General features: G+C 37.7%; 1 protein-coding gene across 6 annotated transcripts in view; it reads left to right on the forward strand.

Moving 5' to 3' along the window:
• The window catches only part of TEC (tec protein tyrosine kinase), a 115,126-nt gene that overhangs the window by 17,281 nt on the left and 74,826 nt on the right, over positions 1-23,019 (forward strand). For 5 of the 6 annotated variants that reach the window (XM_031687656.2, XM_006198110.4, XM_015250052.3 and 2 more), the window contains exon 2: positions 18,148-18,333. In XM_031687656.2, coding sequence (XP_031543516.1) covers positions 18,196-18,333 — 138 coding nt within the window. In that variant the 5' untranslated portion in view covers positions 18,148-18,195. Of the gene's footprint in view, positions 1-18,147; positions 18,334-23,019 lie in introns of those variants that run through there. The other variant, XM_072944432.1, reaches the window with a different exon arrangement.

A 23,019-nucleotide genomic window follows, 5' to 3' on the forward strand; every position in this document is an offset into this window, starting at 1 on the left:
TTAAGCAACTATTTTCATCATCCTCCCCAGAGTTTGTGCTCTGTGTGTGGTGAGTGAGGATGGTGGTGTGAAAAAAATGCAGTACCCTGTCTTACAGTGTCTTCACAGCCTTGGGGAGATTTTTGTTCAATTCCTTTGAATCTCCTTTGCTGTTTTACTCATTTAAGATAATGGTGTCTACTCATGTAATTCATACTGTGAACTGAGAACCACCTGTCACCGCTCTGCCCTTTACAGCTTTCTGATTTGGTGGCAATAATACTGAAAAGGACATCTGCTCGGGTCTTCGTAATTCATATTTATAGCAATCTGAGGACTGTTAGTTGAATGTTAGCAGAAATATCATGAAGTTAAGAAGCAAGACTTAAATCAGATGAAGTCAGAATCTCAAAATGTGCATGCTTGTAATGTGAAGCCATAGATCTTTGGGACTGTTGGTGTTTTTCAGATATATCCTCCTGAGAGACTTAATATAATAAAAAATACTTGGCCTATTAGGAATGTCTATTAGCCCTAATGTTTTTTTACAGCAGATATATTGATCATTATTATTATTATTAACGTAATATTTACATTTTTGTCAAATACTGGAGAATAACTGTTAAACTGAATTCCATTCAACTTTTGCAGAAACTGAGCTTAAGTTAGTGTTTAAAAGGTAGAGATCAAGGATCATATTATCTGTTTACCTTTTTCTATATTTTATTTCTGTTTCTTGAGCTAGCAATAAAATAACCTATCTAGCTCAGCCCACACAGAAATGCTTTTATAAGACTATATTTATCTAGCTGTAATCAAGTGTTAATATAAGAAACAGCCAGGTGAGGAATATTTTTTTAATTTCTGCCCAAACTTCTATTGAAGATATATGACATAATATCTTTCATTGTCCTTTATGATCCCATAAACTAGTTTGTCTTTAGAATTAAAGACAGGGAAAGTTTTTCTTTTGATAAGTTGTTGTGTATCTTAAGATAACAAATTACTGTCCTATGAAGCATTATGTTATCCTTTGTTCCCTGGATTTTGAGACGCTCCAAATTTAATGCTGTATTTATCAGCATATAGTAGCATTGTAGCGTATGTGCATTTGACTTGAGGAAATTCAAACTCCATAGGTTAACAAAGAAAAGAGAGAAAGAAACAACAATTTAAAGAGAGTAGGTGCTTTTATTCACCGTTCTACTCTGTGAGCATATACCCCAGAGGGTGTGTGCATTGGGAGTTGCATGGACCTCTTGCTGCCTTGTCCGCCTTAGTGCCCAAAGCTTTTTCCATGAGCATCTCAGTGCTGAATGTTATTTTAGTCATTAAAGGTTGCTCTTTCATACAAACTGTCCCTTGAATCCAAGCCATCTACTTTATCTGATGCTAAACCAGAATACCAAAAATCTGTTTTTCTCTCTGCTAGATTATTAGATTGTTTGCAAAAAGACCTCCATGATTCCTCTCCAGGTATCTACTCCACCTCGAGGAATCACCTCCCATTCTGACTCTGGGCTTGGCCATGTGACTTGCTTTGGCCAATGAGATAATAGCAAAGGTAAATCATTCAGAGATGTGAAATGTGTTGTGTATTGGGGCTTGTCCACTTATTGCTCTTAGAATCTTGGGAACTATACATATAAACCCAAGTTGTCCTGTTGAAGAGGCACATGGAAGAGAACTGAGGTGTCCTGGCTGATAGCCTGCAAGTGCTAGGAATGTGAGTGAGCCATCCTAGACATCCAGAATTACCCACCCAACAGAATTATGAGAAATAATCCATTTTTACTGTTTTTATGCTAGTAATTATGGAGTGGGGTTTTTCGGTGGTTGTTACTGGATATAACTTCCAGTGTTGAACATTTTTGCTGATGCTGGTTGACATTTCTGCTAATGCTCTGCTGCAGAAGAGACAGAGTGGCTGTGTCTTCTGTGGAATATCTGAGGTTAATTTTGATTAATATTCAGTTTTTACTATGTGTGCTGATGTGAGAACCAACCCCCAGGTAAGCTTTGGTTCTACCTGGTTTTTTTCTTCTTTTTGGTTTCTAATTTCTCCTTTTACTTTTAATTCTTATCTGTGTATTGTTTACATGTTGTGTTTTTTCTTAAATTTCTTTTAATGAGAATAAATTCAGGTGACAAAACCCATCATTTGAACCACTTTAAAGAGTACAATCCAGTGGGTTTTAGTATATTTACAATATTGCACAACCGTCACCACTATCCAATTCCACAAGATTTCTATCTCTCACACACACACAAACACACACACAAAAAACCCGATACCCTACCATCTCTCCCTTCATCCCACCCAAACAGTTATCTGCTTTCTTTCTCTATGGATTTGTCTATTCTGGACATTTCATATAAATGGAATCAATAAAACATGTGGCCTTTTGTGTGTGACTTCTTTTACTTATTATAAGATTTTCAAAGTTCATTCACGTTGTATTCTGTATCAGTACTTCATTCTTTTTTATGGTGGGATAACATTCCATTAAATGGAGGTACATATTTCATATACACATATATATAAAACACATATCTCCATTCATCAGTGTTTGGATATTTGGGTTGTTTCCACTTTTGGGCTATTATGACTAATGTTACTATGAGCATTAGTATATAAGCTTTTATGTATGTTTTCAGTTCTCTTGGGTATATTCTTAGGAGTGGAAATGCTGGGTCATAACTTAACTCTATGTTTAACTTTTGAGGAACTGCCAAACTGTTTTTCACAGTGGCTGCCCCATTTTACATTCTCACCAGTAGTGTATGAGGGTTCCAGTTTCTCCACATTCTTGCCAATCCTTCTTATTCTACCCTCCTACCCTCCCCCCCCTTTTTTTTTGTTATAAGCCATACTAGTGTGTGTGTAATAAGATCTCATTGTGGTTTTGATTTGCTTTTTCCTAATAACTAATGATATTGAGCATCTTTTCATATGTTTATTGGCCATTTGTACATTTTTGGAGTAGTACCTGTTTAAGTCCTTTACCCACTTTTAAATTGGGCTTTTAAAAAATTGTTCAATTGTAAATGTTCTTTATCTATTCTGGATACAAGACTCTTAGCAAGTTTCTCATTTGCAGATATTTTCTCCCTTTCTGTGAGTTGTCTTTGCACTCCTTTGATAGTGTCCTTAGACGTACATAAGTTTTTAAGTTGAAGTCCAATTTATCTGTTTTTCTTTTGTTACTTATGCTCTTGGTGTCGTGTTTAACAAGCCACTGCCTATATAATGTGTATGTGCAGTAAAACTGTAATAATTCTACCTAATAAAACTGAAAAAGGGGGAAAAATTTCAAGATTCAAAAAAAAAAAACCCAACCAAAACCATTGCCTAACCTAAAATCATGAAAATTAACAGGTATATTTCTTTCTGAGAGTTTTTGTAACTTTAGTGCTTACATTAAGTCTTTGATCCATTTAGAGATCATTTTTGTGTATGGTGTGAAGTAGGGGTCCAAATTCATTCATATCCAGTTGTCCCAGCACCATTTGTTGAAAAGACTACTCTTTCCTCATGGAATGGTCTTGGCATCTTAGCTAAAATCCATTGACCATAGATGTATGATTTTCTTTCCGGACTCTCAATTCTATATCGTTGATCTGTGTATCTGTCTTAGTGTAGTTCCACACTGTTTGGATTACTGTAATACTGTAGTAAGTTTTGAAATTGGGAATGTGAGTCCTCCAACCTTGCTTTTTTTTTCCCCCCTCTGAGGTTAACTTGGCTATTGAGCATTACTGCATGAGTTTTAGGATCAGCTTGTCCATTTCTGCAAAAAAAAAAAAAAAAAAAGGCAGTTGAATTTTGATAGAGATTGCATTGAATCTGTAGAGCCATTTGGAAAGCATTTCAACCCATGAACATGGATGTCTTTCTGTTTATTTAGGTCTAATTTCTTTCAGTAATATTTTGTAGTTTTCAGTGCATGAGTCTGACACTTCCTTGGTTAAATTTTGTTCATGTATTTTTATTGTAAGTTGTCTCAGTTTCTCTCTGGATATGCACAAGATATAAATTAAAAATCAATAAAAATAAAATTTTTTAATATAGCCTGTCAGCTATTTAATGTAGCCAGACTTTTACTATAGAAGTCTAGGAGTAAGGACACTGGAGTTCTAGTCTCAAAAGTATTATTATTATTATTACTACTATTACTATTACTATTTTTATTATTTTGGTTACATTTCTTTGCTTTTGTGAATTCATTTATAAAATGCTAAGGGACTCTTGGACATTTTAATTTCTAAGTGATTAGTAGTAACACTATAAAAATTAATTAAAGATGGCAAGACTGATAGCAAGCACTTACATGACACTTACGTGCCAGGTACTCTTCTGAGTGCTTTATGTGTATTAACTCACTTAATGAAATTAAATAGAGTGGGGTGCAGTTTTAAAAGTTAAAGGGCTATGTGATTGTGTGTGTGAAGAAACCTTATCTCTTAAATGACATTTAAAAAAACATAGCCTAGAATTCTCAAAAAATAGCAATGGTGAGTGGTTAGTTTTTAATTAAGATATTGATAATAGTGTCAATGACCAAAGAAAGGAAGATTTTTTTTGTCAACTCAGCTTTTTTAAACTCCAATATTTATACCTTTCAATTGAGAGGTTTGGACCTAATGGTTTCTAGTTCTTGGAGTGCCCAGCTCTCATTTTCTGTAATCAGATGACCTGGATACAATACGTCCCTGTCCTCTGTGTGGAAGCTGAGAAGAAGGATGTTGCAGGGGATGGGTCTTTAAGGCATTGGATGGGTCAAAACCCCACTAGAGTGTAAGCTCCCAGAAGATGGTGCCTGTATTTTCCATTGCATTGTTGTATCCCTGTCACACTGCCTAATATAGAGTAGATTTTAAATAAATGTTGTTTGGTTGAAAAATGAATGAACAAATAAACACAAGACTGGAAAGAAATTGTTTTGGATTTTGATTTCTTTTTATTAGTGGAATTAGCATTCTTTGGGTGGGGATGGGGGAGAGGAAGGATTATTTGAAATAGAATGTATTTAAATTAATAGAAATGGCTTTTACTGTTAGTTTTTCTTTAAACTCACCTTGCATTTCATAAGGCTGAGCCCTTGCACTGCGATGTGGCATTGGCCCACCATCTTCCAGAGGTGACAGCTAACTCAGCCTTTAGCCCGGCTCAGACGTCATCTTCTCCAGTTATCTTTCCACCTGCCGCCTCTGGCAGGGCTGAAGCTTGTATCCATCTGTGGTATAATGCTTACTGCATGGTAATGGTATCATTGGCTTCTGTTATGTATGCCCTTTTTCCTAGACTGTGGACACCTTACTGGCTGTATCTTATGCTTTATTTTGTGTCCCAGACCTGATAGCATATCTGGCCCTTACTAGATGCTCAGTTAACAGCTGTCAAATGTGTAGACGTGTATCAGTTCAGAACAAAGATATGGCAAAACCATCTGAGCGGTTGCTTCTCTGAGTATTTGCTGTAAGAAAATTTACGTGCATCTTCTGATTTATGCCTCTTGATACTCCTATAAGATGTTGGTATCATTATTTTCTTTTTAAATAATCTCAAAGGAATTAAGTAACTTGCATAAAGTTATACAGCTAATAAATGGCAAAGCTAAGATCTGGAGCCAGGTCAGTCAGATTTGAAAGTTCAGTTTCCTTCTACTGAATCATGTTGCTTAGCCAGAAGTTCCAACATAAGTAACTGGTGAAATAAGATAACAGAGGGTGACATAGGGAAAGAAATCTTTAGGATAATGTCTAAAGAACCGTTGTTAATGTCTTCTCCTGCTCTGTCAGGGGACAAGTTAAAATTTTGTGAGTTAGTGTATCAAAAGATACAGGCCTACCTTCTAGGTGGTTGAATTTTCTGTGTTTAGTACAATAGTAAAATGGGGAACAAGTGGGTTTTTAGAATGTTGAGCCACATAGAATTTTAGGGCTAGAGACTAGGTCAGAGATCATCAGCTTCAGGGCATTAATCTACCGATAACATCGTGGGGCCTCAGAGTTTGTGAGTTTTGCTTTCAGTTGTATTGTCAGTTAAGGGCAGAGAAGGTTCTTCTACATCGAGGCTCACTTTTATGTATTAACAGGGGATTCAGAGTGGGGAGGGGCAGAGACCTGTCACATGAAAGAGCTGAGCAGGCAGCTGGGAGGAAGCATTGTCATTTTCCACCATCAGAGATGTGTGAGACTCTGGCCTGGGCCTCTGGGATGAGTAAGCTCTGAGCTACCAGCCCCTTCAGAAAAAAGAACCCCTTGCACAGGGCAGAATTAATCCTCAGGAACATCTCAGAGGAGAAAAAAATCCTGTTAGGTTTTTGTTAATTTATGACTCAAAGACCCTGATCGTTTAAAATGCAGACAAATATACTTTTGAAAGATATTTTTTCTTCAAGTCTGTCCAGTGACAATGAGAAACTAAAAATAGTGAAGGGTCTGAAATAGTTACTTCTGTTACCTTTGAGGTTTGGCTTTTGAAGTAAATACCATTGAGGCTTAAATAAAGTGAAATCATTAAGCCATCCAGTACTTACTGACTACCTCCTGTGTCTTAGCAGTGTACTGGTTGCTAGATTGTGCTGAATACTATACTTTCTTTTGCTTGATTTTTGTTAAGATGGAGTATTCAGAGGGGAAAGAACAGTTGGAAATATGCTTTTGAGAAATTGCTTTGAAGTAGAATGAAGATTCATTCATTCGTACATTCATTCATGGAGGGGCAGCTTTATTTATTTATTTGTTTTCATGGAGGTGCTGGGGACTGAACCAGGACCTCATGCGTACTAAGTAGCACTTTACCACTGAGCTATACCCTCCCCTGGAATTGAGAGTCATATGTCTGTGTAACATATGTATATACGTGCATACACACACACACATATATTAACTAATTTATTCTGTTTGGGCTATCTAAATGTCAGTATTGCTTATTTAAGTAAAGCTGATTTTCACAATTTTACACAGCACTGGAAAAAAATGGGGCATCTATTTATAGACTATGGTTTTTCAAATGGAATGTTCAGGTGCACTGAAATATGTAGTCATCTGTTGGTAAAACATGATATTGAGATTTAATGCTTGGATATCACCCCAGTAGGAGAAGTATCTAGCTTCAAAATCTTTGTATGGTTAGAGGATGCTTATGAGTGGGAAACATTTGTTTGCTTTGGAGAAGGTAGTTGAAAGTAGTAGGATGATGGTGAAGTGAAATTTCTGTAAAATACTAGATTTCAGTTCAAACCGTTGACAAATTTTGAAAGTTCTATGAAACCATTTCTCAATTCTTTAACACCCAGAATGGCATTGTTTCTTTCCAAAGATTTGTATCATGTATATTGAATAAATGTTTTTCCCCTTGGAAATATATTTTTAATTCTGCAATTGAATCCAAATAGACAAATTATTCTAGTTAGAATTTATTTTAATTTCAGCCATATATACCTGGAATGCATCTGGCCTGTAAAGGGAAGAATATATAGTTCAAAGAGTCATTTTTCTATAACTAAGACTATTTATTGCTTTTCTGTTCAACCTTTCTGTACTAATAAAATACTCAAAATTAGAACTCATAATGAAGAGCCAGTATAAAACTTCTGAAAATGACATAGTGAACCCCATGTCATTTTAAACTATTTCCTGTTTATGATTCTTATTAAAATCAAGCAACTTTTAAGAAAGACTTTTCATATATGTTATACATGGAAGTGATTATACAGACCAGAGCATTAACAACTACTTTTATTCATGTGTTGATGTATCTCTAACCATCTGTCAAAATTCTGTCTGTATGTCACATCCTCATTGAAGTGGTCCACCGTACTTTGAAGAGGGGTAATTGTTTCCTCTTTAGTGATCATGTGCTAGTGATTTCTAGGGACTCTTAGTGTTCTAAAGCGCTTTGCCCAGTATCACTTTCATAGCCCTCTATAGATTTTATTGTAATGCTTTGTTTTTAAGTCTCTTTTATCTGTGCTTCCCTAGAGCAAAGGTCATGTTTTTCTCATCTTTGTAACCACTTCATTGCCTCATGTATAGTTCCTCATATGTCATTGCTATGCAGTGAATGCCAGAATGAATGGTTATAAAAATGTCTGAAACTATTCCTGTGGACAAATTGGTTCATAAACTGAATGTGGTGAAATGATTGATGAGTGAAGAGGAGGAAACATTTAAGGGAATGAAGAGGGTTGACAGGGATTAGAGATAAATGAAATGAGAATGAGGTAGTCACGAATGATATAGTATATTAATTATATGTTCCAGTTATCTATCGCTGTATAACAAACTACCTTAAACATACAGGCACACAATAACAACCATTTTATCACACTCATTGATTGTGTAAGCTAAGAATTTGATAGCACACAGTGGGAGCATCTCTTCCATGGTATCCGTGCTCTCATCTTGGAACACTTGGTAGCTGGAAGTGTTGGACAACTTGGACAACTCAGGCTGGATTCATCTGAGAATTTCCTCACTCATATGTCTGGCTCCTGGACTGGGATGATTTGAAGGCTGGGCTCAACAGAGTTCTGCACTAGAATACCTATATGTGGCTTCTCAATTCAGTGAAAGCCTCTCTCAGTATGATGTTGAGGTTCCAAGAGGGACTGTCCAAAGAATGAGAAGTCCACAAGAACCAGGCAGGAGCAACTTGGCCTTTTCTGGCCTAGCCTCAGAGATTACGTAGTAACTCTTCTGCTGTACTATATTAATTGAAGGAGTCATAAGGCCACTCAGATTCAACGGGAGAAGTATCAGTGAATTTCCTTCTATTTTTTAAAAAACAGCAGCATTATATATCATAAATGATCTAGATGGTGACCCAGTGATGGGTAGAGCAAAGAACAGGAAAGTACATTATCAGTTTACTTCATTAGAGGTAGGGTGTATGAAAAAGATCCAGTTTCATTCTTTTGCATGTAGCTGTCCAGCTTTTCCAACACCATTTATTGAAGAGACCATCTTTTCTGTCACTGTATGTTCTTGCCTTCTTTGTTGTAGGTTAATTGACCATATGAGTATCACTTTATTTGGGGGCTCTTTATTCTGTGCCATTGTGCCTGTTTTTGTGCCAGTGCCATACAGTTTTGGTTACCATAGGTCTATAGTATAGTTTGAAACTAAGGAGTGTGATACCTCCGGTTTTGTTCTTTCTTAAAATTGCTTTGACATTTTGGGGTCATTTGTGATTCCATACACATTTTGAATTATTTGTTCTATTTGTGTAAAAAATACCATTGGTATTTTGATAGAGATTGCATTGACTCTGTCGGTTGCTTTGGGTAGTATGGACGTTTTAATGATATTGAATCCATGAGCATGGTATATTTTTCCATTTATTTGTGTTGTCTTCAGTTTCTTTCCTTGGTGTCTTATAGTTTTCAAAGTACAGATCTTTCATTTCATTGGCTAAATTTATTTTAGTTGTAAAAGGGATTGTTTTCTTCATTTCTCTTTCTGATAGTTTGTTATTAGTATATAGAAATACAACAGATTTATATATATTACTTTTCTTATACCATATTAAGAAAGTAAACTCAAAATGAGTCAAAAACTTGAACATAAGACCTGAAACCATGAAACTCCTAGAACATATAGGCAGTGATCTCTTTGACCTCTGTCTTAGCAGTATTTTTTGGATATATCTCCTCAGGCTAGGGCAGCCAAAGCAAACATCAACAAATGGGACTACATCAAACTAAGCCTTTGCACAGCAAAGGAAACCACCAACAAAACAAAAAGACAACCCACTAAATGGGAGAAATTTGCAAACCATGTATTTAGTAAGGGGTTAATATCCAAAATACATAAAGAATTCATACAGTTCAATGTAAAAACAGCCTGACTGAAAAATGGGCAGAGGCCCTGAATAGATGTTTTTCTGAAGAAGACATACAGATGGCGAACAGGCACATGAGAAGATGGTCAGTACCACTAATCATCAGGGAAATGCTTATTAAAACAATAATGAGATACCACCTCACATTTGTTGGAACGGCTATCATCAAAAAGGCAAGAAACAACAAATGTTGAGGATGTGGAGAAAAGGAAACCTTGTGTGTGATTGGTGGGAATGTAAATTGGTGCAGCCACTGTGGGAAAAGAGACATATTTCTATGTTCATTGCAGCACTATTTACAGTAGCCAAGGTATGCAAGCAATCTAAGTGTCCATTGATTAATGAATGAATAAAGAGGATGTGGGATACACACACACACACACACACACACACACACACACACACACACATGCATGTACTTGGAATACTACTTTGCCATAAAAAAGAGTGAAATCTTGCCATTTGCAGCAACATAGATGGACCTGGAAAGTATTATGCTAAGTGAAATAAATCAGAGACGGAAAAACAAATACTATGTGATTTCACTTATATGTGGAATCTAAAAAGCAAAACAAACAAACCAAAACAAAACAGATATGGACACACAGATTCAGAGAATAAACTGGTGATTGCCAGAGGAGAGGGGAGTGAGAGGGTGGTTGAAATAGGTGAAGGGGATTAAGAGGGTCAAATTTTCGGCTATAAAACAAATAAGACACCAGGGAGCAATACACAGCATAGGGAATATAGTCAATGATACTGTAATAAGTTTGTATGCTGACAGTAACTTTTGTGGCGATCGTTTCATAATACGTAAAAATAGTGAATCAAAAACATTTTACATGATTAATATTATTTGAAATTTGAATGACTTTGTAACTCAGATACTAAGTACAAGTAATGACCGTGTTGACATAAATTGATTTATTTTTATCAGAAACGTTTTGTCACTTGTTCTAATATTTTAATTGCCTAGCATGGATAAATTTTATTTTAAAGAAGCTAACAAAAGATGGCTTGCGTATATACAGAGGGGTACCTCTTAAGAAATGTTTTATTTCCATTAATTAAAGTTTTAAAAGTTTATGTAAGTAAAGAAAACAGTGAATCACTGTGTTGTACACTTGGAGTTAATATAATACTGTCTGCTAATTATGATTCCATTAAAAAAAAGTCACTGGACATTTTCCAAACAGTAATTAGATCATGGCTTATATCCATGACACTTTTTGAATGTAGTTTGCAACTTCTAGTTGTTACAAGTGACGTATGAGAATGTTTTCTCTGGAATTAGTATTTTTATCAGCCTACTTTTTTCCTCTCAGAGATCAGGTATATAACAGCTGACATTTCAGTTTTGGAATTTCTTCATTCACAAGCTTCAGAAGGAAGGGTAAATAATTCTCCGGTCGTATTTGCCTGCTTGTTTCAGTGTTCTCTGTGGTTTCACTTGCGATGCGTACCTTCGGGGAGCTTTCTAATGATTCTTTTGTAGGAAGGCAGCAGTTAGGGTCTGCTCACTTTACCTGACTGACCGCTGTGCTTTGGCACTTAGTCAATCTGTACAGAATTTTCTTTTCACCATGCTGCAGCCTTGAAAAGCTAACTTCTGCTTTCATGAAATTTGATCAGGGGAGAAAGGAAAGGAAAGAGAGGGGAGAAAAGAGGAATTATAACAAGGACAAATGTTGCATAGACTGTGGTTTTATTTTTGGTTCTGGAAACCGCATATTCCTGTTGGGGAAGAAATAGTATCACATCATGTTATCATGAAGCTCTGCTGACTCAAGAAATCATTGGAAGAGCTTTCATAATGAATTAGATCGTGTAGTAGTAATATCCCTAAGGAAGCAGAGCCCACACCCTTTTTCTGCTTGGATTTGTCTGCCTTGTTCTTTTTTTCCCCTTCCCTCCCTCTCTTCTTCCTCCCATCTTTTTCTTCTCTTTCTTACCAGTCCCAAAATGTTGGATGACAGGGATGTAGAAAACCATGTTATTCCCTTAAACATATTTTTAAAACTTTTTGTTATGGAAAACTTCAAAGACAAACAAAAATAAGAAAGTGTAATGAACCCCTGTGTGCCTCACTTAGCTTCAATAGTTGTCAACTCATGAGCAATTTTATTTTGATTATGAAGCAAACCACAGATATTTTATCCATAAATTTTTCAGTATGTATCTCTAAAAGATAATAACTTTTAAAAAATACAGTCGCAAGAGCATCACCATACCAAAAAACTCCAAAACAACCTAACACTATTTTGATATCATCAAATAAAACTTACCACAAACCTAAATGTCACCAATATGCAGTTAGTATTCAGGTTACCACAGTTGTCTCACATTTTAGCGGGTTGGGATGTCTCTTAAGAGTTTTCCTCCTCAATCTCACTGTTTTTGTTCTTGAAATTCTTTGTTAAAGAAGTTCGCTCATTCTGTAAAAAAACTGAACGCAATAATGACTTGGGTTCTTTATTCCTATTTTGAAAATAATAGGAAAATAATTTGTTGACATAGATGAATGTTTTACGTTGAAAACAGTTTAGATTAATGTAGTCAAGAAATATATTGGTATTAGATTACTTTATGTATTATTTCCAAATTTTATGTTTTCTCCTAGTGAAAGTTGCTGAAAATCACAGTACCTACTTAGAAACTTGTTATTCATGCCTTGTTTTCACTGGTTATTGTTTCTTTCTGAATTAACAAGAAGCAGAAAGAAAAATATTTGTTGTGTATCAGAAATTCTCTCACAGGAAGAGGATTAGTGCCAGAATATTGTCATTTAAAGTGAATCCACTTACATTTCATAGTGACTAGTGAAAAAGGGAAAAAAAAAAGGCCTTATGATTCATACATTATCTTGAAAAATAAAGTGAAAACATGTTTATTTTATCTCATATATGGCACCATTTAGATTATAATTGTTAACTCTTAGAACAAAAAGGGAGTCAAATGTTAGTTTTCTTGAGAATTTTCTGATGAAAATGCGTGATAAAAAATTTTGACTTCCTTCACTTTACATTTGAATTTGTCAGCACAGATCTAAAGAGGGCCATGTTTTTCAAAAGCATTAGAAAGCTTTATCAATTTTTGCAGGGGTGTATCATGAGGTAGAATAAAAGTTAAGTCACTATAACAAAGAAACCACCATACGTCATTTCTAAAATAAGATAAAAGTGTGTTTATCTCTCACAAAGTAGGTGAGCAAGTCTAGACTAGGGGGCAACTCTGCTCCATGAAGTCGCTTAAGGGCTAGGTTCCATCTTGTTCCCTCCTCTACTCCCTACAGTGATGTCTTCAATGCATAAGGAAAGTTGAGTCTACCATGTGCACTTTCCAGCTGGTGGGGAGGTGGAAAATGCCCAAAAAATCCAGGGAAAGTAGCTTGTCTGTAAGTTAGAGGTGACCCTCATATCCCTGGCTGCACACATCCCTTTTGCTTTAACTTAGATGGCCACCTCTAACTGCAAAGAAGGCTGGGAAATACCATCTCCAGCCCATATGGCCAGGAAGAAGGGGAGAGTGGATGAGGACAGGGGGTTACCAGTGGGGAAGGGAGCAAAAAGAAGTCTGCCACCGTGCATTTTAGTATTTTAAGTGTAAATCATCTTTGACACTGTTACTGTGTTATTTTACTTTATTTTTACTAGCTAACTAACTTCAAGATCCTTATTTGCCTGTGGCATTGAGTGTGATCAGAGTATTTCTCCAACATTACTCTCATTTTCAACTTCTTGAAAACTTTCATCTTCTAAATATTTGATATTGTTGACTGTTTGATTCCTTCCTTCAGTCAGAGAGAATGACCAGCAAAGAAGCAGAACGTAGTAATGTGGAAGGAATATTTAATTGGGACCTATGTAGGCAGTTGGTTAATGAGCAATTTTTATGTTATGACATCTTTTGTTTCTGTCTAGAATCACTTAACTATGAATCTCCTGTATAGTTAATATATTTGTTGATGCTTTGAGATATTGTAAGCAGATAGGGTCGGGGTCCCTGGAGGAGAACTAGACATAACTTTCTTAACCAAGGAGAAGCCATTTTAGGCCTAAACCATTTTGTGATCTCAGCCTGCTGTTGCAGAATAGGTCTCAGTAGTTAATAATTTTAAGGGAGTGAAAGAAGATAAAAACAGCTATTACCAGGCCAGGGAGATAACTTAGCCATATTATCAGTTGTAAAGACTCCCAGTTATGTTTCCGATGTAAAGATGAGCCTGAAGCACATTTTTGAGCTGTTCTGCAGAGTTCAACCCCCGCCTTGAGCACTCAGCCACCAGATCAGCTGGAATGATAATGTTGACCTTTGCTGACCCTCCTGACTTCAATCAACTAGGTCCCAGACTCTGTCAACTTTTGCCTCAATGCTATGCTGAATTCTTGCTCCAGCCCCAAATTGCTGCTTAGGGGAAATACTGCTGTGGGAAATATCCCCGGTGTTCTCCTTACTTGCTGCAAGTAATAAATCCTTCCTTCTCCTGTGCTTTGGTTTGGTTGTGTCTTTTTGGCTCAACAGCCACCATGAGGCGAACCCAGTTTTTAGGTGACAGTATTGCACGTGGTTTCTTTTCTCAAAACTTTTTTCTCCATCCGTTGTTATTTTTCTCCCCCCCTCCCCTTTCCCTTTTTAGCAGTCAGGAGGCTCTCCAACCCAATCACAGCCAAAGATCACAGTGGGGACCTTCAGCGTGAAACCCAAGCCTATCTTAAAGAGTACGTGTTAAATCAGTCATTGTACCTGTATTATATGGACAGTAAGAAACAACTATTCTCAGTGCAGCACTGCCGAGTCTGCTTCCAGGTTGACGTGCCCCGCCCAGTCCAGCACCGCAGTCACCCACCATGTGTCAGTGGGCTGGGTGGGGACTGCATTCCTGGGAGAGATGAGATAAGTCAGCTAGCCTCTGTAACTTTTGCCTTTTGACTTTTGAGTCTTCTCTTATCTAGGTTCAGTAGGTCAGCAGATGAGTTGGGGGTTTGAGGATTCTCTTTTTTAAGTAGACCCACAAACAGTTCTTTTGCTTTAAGTCCTTCGCCACTTTTAGACATACCATTGGTTGTTTCCAGGCTTCTCCCCAGCATGTTTATTTCCTTCCAGTTTCTAAAATTTTCTTATCTCCTGTCCTGTTTTCTGTTTCTTTGATAGTTAATTCCTTTGTGACAACAACAGCAGAACTGATTTAATGGGGTTTCAGGAGGGAGCCTAGGCTAAAGTGTACCCTCAGCCCTCCGTCTTTAACTGGAAATCTCCATGAGGAGAATTTTCCTTCATTTATGTGACCTTTAATAGTGTTCTTTGACCAATGGGTTATTAAAACAACAACGAACTTTTAATTGTATGGTACAGAATGCTGGAGGGGGCCCTTCTCCTGGGACCAGGAGACTTCTAGTCTGGGTTTGTGTGTCTTTGAGCAACTCATTAAACTTTCTAAACCTCAGCTCCTTAATTTGTAAGGGGATGGTCACAGATTTAAGTGATGGCTAAGATTCCTTTTGACTCAAACGGTATGATTCTATATAAGACTATTAATCTCTTATACAAAAACGGTAAGGTTTTTTTTTCTTCCCTACACATTCTACATGAAGTACTTCCCCCGTCCTGATGTTGAAACCTTCTGCTTCTAGTCCTGCGGATGAGCCATGCCCCACTTATCTTCCTGGGCTGTCCAATGTCTGCCCTTTGTTTGATAGCTGTGCTATTGCCTGTTGGGCTGGGAGTTCCATATTTGCACGTGGCCTGTTCTTCTGGAGTGTAGCTTGCTTTTCCCTTATACACCACTCTTGAAAGTTGTCATCTTTACCCTACATTGAAAATATGTTGCACAAAGTTGAGAAGAAGATTTCCAAATAAGTCATATTTACACATCCACAGTTTTTCAGGAACAAAAAGATAGAGTGTCAAAATTTTGATTTAAAATAAAGATGACCAACATAGATGCCAAGCAACAAGAGCTTTTCTCTGATTTCTCCGCTTAGGAGAATAGATCAGTTGGGTCTGTTATCCAGCTGCTTATTGAGAGGCTGCTCTAAACACCAAGTGTGGTATAAAGAGAAAGTGTAAGCGCCCAATCTCTTCACTTAAGAATGGGGCTCTCAAATCTACCAGCACATTAAATCCTGATGCCCTGGGACTCACCCCAGACTAATTCAAAGTATCTGGGCGTGGGTTTTGGGCATCTACATTCTAAAAAAATTCTCCCTACGTGATTCTAATGTTAAGGTTGAAAATGATTCCTTTAGGAGCTTAAAATCTAGGTGAGAAGTTAGAATATGTACATCAGTTGCTACAGATCATGGAAGATGATGGTGAGCTCTGTGACGGTGATTCAGAAATCACGGGCACAGGAACTGGATGGTTTTTAATTAATTGGAACCATCCAGAAAGGCTTCATCAGAGAGGTGACTTTTGAGCTAGCAGAGTTTTCACAGGTGGAGAGAGGGGATTTTCTAGGACAGGGAATGGATGCTGACTATTTTGACTAGGGTGTGGAGTGTCTGGGGAGCAGTGGAAGTAAAGATTGGATGTTAGGTTACAGCCAGATTGTGGACATTCTCCAGTGTTTTGTCTAAGGAGTTTTGACTTCATCCTGCATGTGGTGAGAAGGCCTTGGGGAGGCACTGAGGATTTCTAGTGAATGCAGTGGCAGGATAAAAATGGTATCTTTGAAGGTTGATCCAATGGGAATAAGGGGTATGTAGTTTGAATAAAGTGAGGCAGGAGCCAGGGGTGAAAGGAAGACCAGTTGGAAAGCTACTGTTATGACCCAGATTATGATGCTTTGAGCTAGGAAGAGAGCATTGCAATTAGGAAATAACAGCAATAAACATTTGTATAGTGTTTTCATTGTAAGTGAGTTCTCTCCCACATCTCATTAAACCTCACTAATAACCTTGCGGTATTTACTTCCATATTTTGTGAATGAAGAAAACTGAAGTTCAGAGGTTAAGCTGTTGTAAAGTAACTTTGCAGAAATTGGAGGGCCTGACTGGTTGATGACAGATCGGTAACAGGGAATTGTAGGGGTGCTTCTGGGGTGTCATGGCGGGTGTGAAGTTGGTGGAATTCCTCACTGGCAAACTGAGGGTCAAGTTCCTGGCTCTGCTCTCTGATAACCGCTTATGCTCTTCGCATGACTCCTGTTGCCTCTCTGGTTTGATATGCAGTGACTTCTTGTAAGGGTGTGGTGGAGCGAAGGGAAGAAAGGGCTGTTGTCCATTCAACGTGTCTCAAGTAAGAATCTTTGGACCATTGCTGAGTATCTCTGATTTTCAGAGAGTTAAATGTCGTTGAATTTAGACGGCTTATTAGTGTAGGTGTGGATAGTCTGGTTGTGGGGGCTCCAGATATAGGGCTGAGGAACTTATGCAGATGAGCTCTGCCCTTAGTAGGCAGGGAGGTACGGGGTTAGCTGAGGGGCTGCTGTGTGAGGTGGGTTTCCTAGATGAGCTGAGGAGGGTTAGCTGTGGCTGGGTGGGCTTCCTTTTCTCTTGTGGTTGAGACGGGCTGCAGGGAAGAGAACTGTAGTGTAGAAATCAAAGAACATCCTCGTGGCTCTGGTGACTAGGATGCTTGATCTTTATATCTTTTTTTTAGGTTCTACGTGTAAGTGATATTACAGGAGTTTGAGATTAACAGATACAAACTGCTATACATAAAATAAACAACAAGGTCCTACTATATAGCCCAGGGAATTATATTCTTGTAATAACCTATAATGAAAAACCTATAATAACCTATAATGAAAAAAATATATATATGTATAACTGAGTCACGGTGTTGTACACCAGAAACTAACACAACGTTGTAAATCAACTATACTTCAATAAGAAAAAAAAAAGATTACGTCCTTATTAGAGCTGGAGATTGAATTCTGTCCACCACTGTGGTAATTCATTTTGTACTATGTACTCATCCAGGAACCTGAGGCAATTTAAATATCAGCCTAAACCAGCCGTGCAGGTGATGCACTTTTCCATCTGAGATAATTGTTTCCCTGCAATCAAGTGCAGAAGAGTGTGCCACCAAGCTAAGGGATGGTCGGGAGGTACAGAGGAGTGAGTCATCATCACGGCAAACCTTCATTAGATTCTTGTGAAATGCTGGGAGTTGGAGGAACAGGATGGGGCTGAGGGAGAAGAAGAGGCTGAACTCTTGTGCCCTGGGCATTTTCAGTCCGGGTGCATAGAGTAACCTAACAGTCATCAGCTCCACCTATGCTCAGAGTAAAGTCTATTTTGGTAATTTGGAATGACAGTATCCTTGGATAATTTACATGTCACATTTTATTACAACTGTTTATTTTCTCACTTTAGAACACTGGGATCTTCAATGGCAGGAGAAACAGCGATCAGAAGACCGAGATGAATTGTAACACTATTCTAGAAGAGATTCTTATTAAAAGGTCACAGCAGAAAAAGAAGACATCACCCTTAAACTACAAAGAGAGACTTTTTGTGCTGACAAAGTCCATGTTAACCTACTATGAGGGTCGAGCAGAGGTAGGAGACAAAGTTTACTTTGCTGCTTTCTATATTGATAGTATTTTATAATACTGTTGTTCCCCACACCCCTAAATGTTATGGAATAAGCTTTATGTTAATAAAGCTAAGGTAATGATTTGTTATCATTTGGATTTGAAAGATGAAGTTTAGGATATGAATAGAAATTATTCACAAGTCTTGAGTTATGGGTTTAGTATACATAAGTGTACATTTTATATCAGCCTACTGAATTAACTTGTTGGAGAAAACAAATTCCTACATCAGTTTTGGATCATTGTGAAATTCATTAAGTATACTACGTACCTGGCTCTTTCCTGTAAACTACCATATTATGCATCAGAGTCTTCTTTAGCACATATAAACTGCATCTGTGTCCATCACTTTATATTAGTATTTCTTCATTACTAAGTGAAAGTTACTTAAAACTGGTTAGTGATTTGGTGGACCCAACCCATTACTGAAGTTCACCAACAGCAGAACTATTCAGTGTTTTTGTGATGAGCAGCTACTGCAAAGTTCCTTTCACGGAAGCAGGGAGAAGTGGCTCACTAAGGACCTGGTCAGTGAGCATGTGGCTTGGCGTGGGGGGCACGTTGTCAGCCAGCTCCAGGCTTTGCTGTTGTTGTAGTCTCTGGTTTACCACTAGATGAGGTACATGCACGAATATATAGTGGTGCCTGGCCCACCTTTTCCTCCTGACATCTTGTGAATGTGTCATCTAGGACTACGGGTCTAGCCATGTGCCTCCCTTTTAAAAATATTCCTGGGTTCCAGGAAATGGCTGGAGAGACTGGGTTCCCTTGTTGACCACATACCAGTGTCTAGCTGGTTACAGTGGATTGTTGGCGATCTTGATGTTTGCTTTTATTTTATTTAATTCTACTTTTTTCCTAGAGCAGAATCCTCAGAAATGGATTTACTTGTTATTATTTTGTTTCTGTTTTGTTTCGTTTCCACTAATTTCTCCCTGTTTTGGTTCCCCCGATTCAGACAGAATGGCATTGCTTCTCCCTGGTGGTCCTCAACTCTGTTAGTTTCTGCTGTGGCTTGTCGTTGTGACCAGTGGAATTCTGTAGGTTCATGTGATTTATGACTATCGCCCTTTACCTACCTTCCTGAATCCCCAAGTGCTGAAGACCCAAACTTCAAAAACTCTTTCAGTTGCAAAACCTGACCTTAGATGAAGCTATTTTTAGTCTTTATTTATCCTACTCAATGTGAATTTTTTGCATATATGTGTATACAGAAATATTAATGTGTTTAATTATTTAGGGGTGTCCCAGTTCCTGCTGGGAGTGTTATGTAATATATGGTATATATGCTATATTACATTTATTAAATCTGAGAAATTCAGGATTCCAAAAGAGTTTCAGATAAGACTAGAAATATGAATTATTTTAAAATCTGAAATATGGTTAAGGGGAAACATTAATAAATTTTGCTTTATAATAAAGATTTGTTATAATTTGAACTTAAAAGAATACAAATACAGCAGTGAACATGGTAAAGCGTGGTCCTTTACTAACTGAAAAAGCCTCAGAAACCTACATTATTTGCTTAGAAATGTGGACTGATACTATTGGAAGACATTGCAATTGTTAAGTCACTTTGAAGATGATAAATGATGATATAAAGATGATACAAGTTTAAAAGTGCCCTAATTACTTTAGCTTAAGTAGAATAAAGAGAACAGTGGGCCCCCTCTTATATCAGAACCTGGCCCACTGTCTTGCCTGGCAGTAGCCTCAAGCCACTAGGAAAACCAGAAAGGGCAGAATGAGGAGGTTGTCATAACATGTAAAAACCCAGCCTCTGACACAGCATTGATTTACTGTATAGCACAAGGAATTATAGCCAATATCTTGTTATAACCAATCTTGGAATATAATCTGCAAAAAATCCTAATCACTATGCTGTACACCTGAAACTAAAATAATATTTTTCAGTCAACTATACTTCAATTAAAACAACCCAAAAGAATCCATCTCCTTTCTGGCTACTGATGACTGGCCCAGGGAGCCTAGTCCTGTTAGCTGGTCCTGCCTTAACCCCCACTCCTCCCATCAGGTGGCCATGTTGATCCCTCCTGGATGCTGTTCTCAGGCACTGAAGTTCATTGGCATACCTGTGGCCTTCAGTTGGGAATATGGTTGCAAATTTGTTTACCTCCTACAGTTAAAATTAAGTAGTTACCTTTACAAAAAAAGTTAGGAATCTTAAGAATCTGAAGTCTTGAGAAAATCAAGTTCTGACAATACGGGGCTGAGTTCCTTCATGACAACTCTCAGCCTGTTTTCTAGGTAAGCCCAGTAGCACTTTGCAGTTGTGTTTCTTCCCTCCTGGGGTTGACGTGCTCAGTTCTTTGATTTCCATGGGTGAATGTTCTTATTTCCATCTCCCTCTCCCTAGAAGCCATGATCCAAAAAACACTGTGATGTGGGTAACCCATGAGAATCAACAGGTATTCTAAAAATAATACTGTGTTAAAAATATAAGACTCTAGGTGGATCAGAAAAACCATGGGGACCATTCTGGGGTAGCCCCAGAGATACTTTACTTGTTCATAGGCTACAGATGGATCTTGTAGCTCTGATTTCAAGTTTCTTTGAAGCAATTAGGTGACACTAGTCCTTTATTACAACTCTCAGTTGATCACAGTGTGAGTCAGGCATCGGTTTTCTCCTGGTTGTTTGGACCCCAGTTCCTTCAATATGATGGTAACAAGCTTTTATTGAAAATTTTCCTGTTAAGTAAGTTCATTGTACTTTTTGAAGTCTGCTGAGAATTCTGTTCCAGATGATGAGAAATGTAGTCAAGCTGTTTCTTCCAAGTCAGTTGTTGGAAAACTTGTTTCAGTGGCCGCTGTGGGCCATTCTTTGGCTTGTCCTCCTTGCTCTTTCTCACTTAGCTCATGTTTCTGCATCTTCTAGTGAACTGATGGAAGATCTTCCTAGCAATTCATGTTATTTACTCTCACTTATCATAACACAAAACAAAGGAAACTGTGGTCTTGCTTTCTGGTCCAGGAACTAAATGACACATGGGTTAGATCACTTGACATCCTGCTGGAGCCTCTACGTGGTTTTGAGATGGAATCCAGGGAAGAGCAAGGCTGGAGTTTAGTCAGAAAAAAGACCCATTAAATAACAATGAGAAAATGAGGAGTAGAGAGATTTCTATATGTTGAAATGTTGAATACAAAGAACTTCAAGTAGTAGGTAGATCTGCAGCTATCGTTAGCCAAGAAATCAGGAAGTTTTTATAGCTGGACTTTGGTATTACCACTGTGGTTGGTTTGTTGAGTGTAACAGTCCTCTGGTATGGAAACTGGCAAATGGTTTCTACAGTTGAGGGGTAGGGAGACTAGTTGTGTCAGGGATCCCCAAGGCCACCCCCAGGGTCGATGATTCACTAGGAGAACTCATGGGGCTCAGCATGTAGTTGAACTCAACAGGTATGATTTATTTCAGTGAAAGGAGACAAAGCAAAATTAGCAAGAGAAAAGGTGCATGAGGCAAGTCTGGAGGAAACCAGCCACAAGCTTGCAAGAGACCCTTTTCACTGGAGTCACAAAGAGGATGTATAATTCTTCTACCACCAAATTGTGATGGTTGTGAAATGTTTTCTAACTGGGAGCCTCATTAGAGACTCAGTGCCCAAGGGTTCTGTTGGAGGCTGGTCATATAGTCACCTTCTGTCTAGGCATGTACCCAAATTCCAGACTCCAGAAGGAAAGCAGGCGTTCAGCTTAAATCATAGTGTTTGTACAGTTTATGCACAATGAGCTATTCTTATCAGTACTGGGGATGGTAGGATCCTCTGCCTCTCAGATTCCAAGTTTCCAGATGCCAGGCAAGGGCCAACCTTTTTCAGTCTCAGAGGCCTGTTATGTTAACTCTTTTCTGCACATTAATAGTAACTATGATACAGTTTATTGAGTACAAAATACAGGCGAGGCACTGTGCTAAGTACATGCATTATTTTCTTTATTCCTCAAAATGCTGTATAAGTCTTATTAGTTCCCTCCATTTAAAAAATGAGTGACGTGAGGCTCAGGAAGTTAAAAAACCTGCACAAGGTCCGATACTAATGAATTGCAGGGCTATTCTTTCAAAGCCCACCTTTGAAACAACCTTGATATTCCAGGGAAAATTAGAAAAAAAAATCTATTGAATCTCTCTGTAACACAGGTAAAGTTTTATTTTAAAACTTTGAAGATATTTTTATTTGTTACTTTCAGTTATGTTTTTTAAAAACATTTTTTAATTGAATTATAGTCATTTTACAATGTTGTGTCAAATTCCAATTTAGAGCACAATAATTTCAGTTATACATGAACATATGTACATTCATTGTCACATTCTCTTTCACTGTGAGCCACCACAGGATCCTGTATATATTTCCCTGTGCTACACAGTACAATCTTGTTTATCTATTCTACATTTTGAAACCCCAGTCTGTCCCTTCCCACCCCCCCGACCTCCTGGCAACCACAAGTTTGTATTCTATGTCTATGAGTCTGTTTCTGTTTTGTATTTATGTTTTTTGTTTGTTTGTTTGTTTGTTTAGATTCTGCATGTGAGCGATCTCATACGGTATTTTTCTTTCTCTTTCTGGCTTACTTCATTTAGAACAACATTCTCCAGGAACATCCGTGTTGCTGCAAATGGTGTTATGTTCTTG

The sequence above is a fragment of the Vicugna pacos genome, chromosome 2, assembly GCF_048564905.1.
Source record: "Vicugna pacos chromosome 2, VicPac4, whole genome shotgun sequence".
In the NCBI taxonomy this organism is placed as follows: Eukaryota; Metazoa; Chordata; class Mammalia; order Artiodactyla; family Camelidae; genus Vicugna; species Vicugna pacos.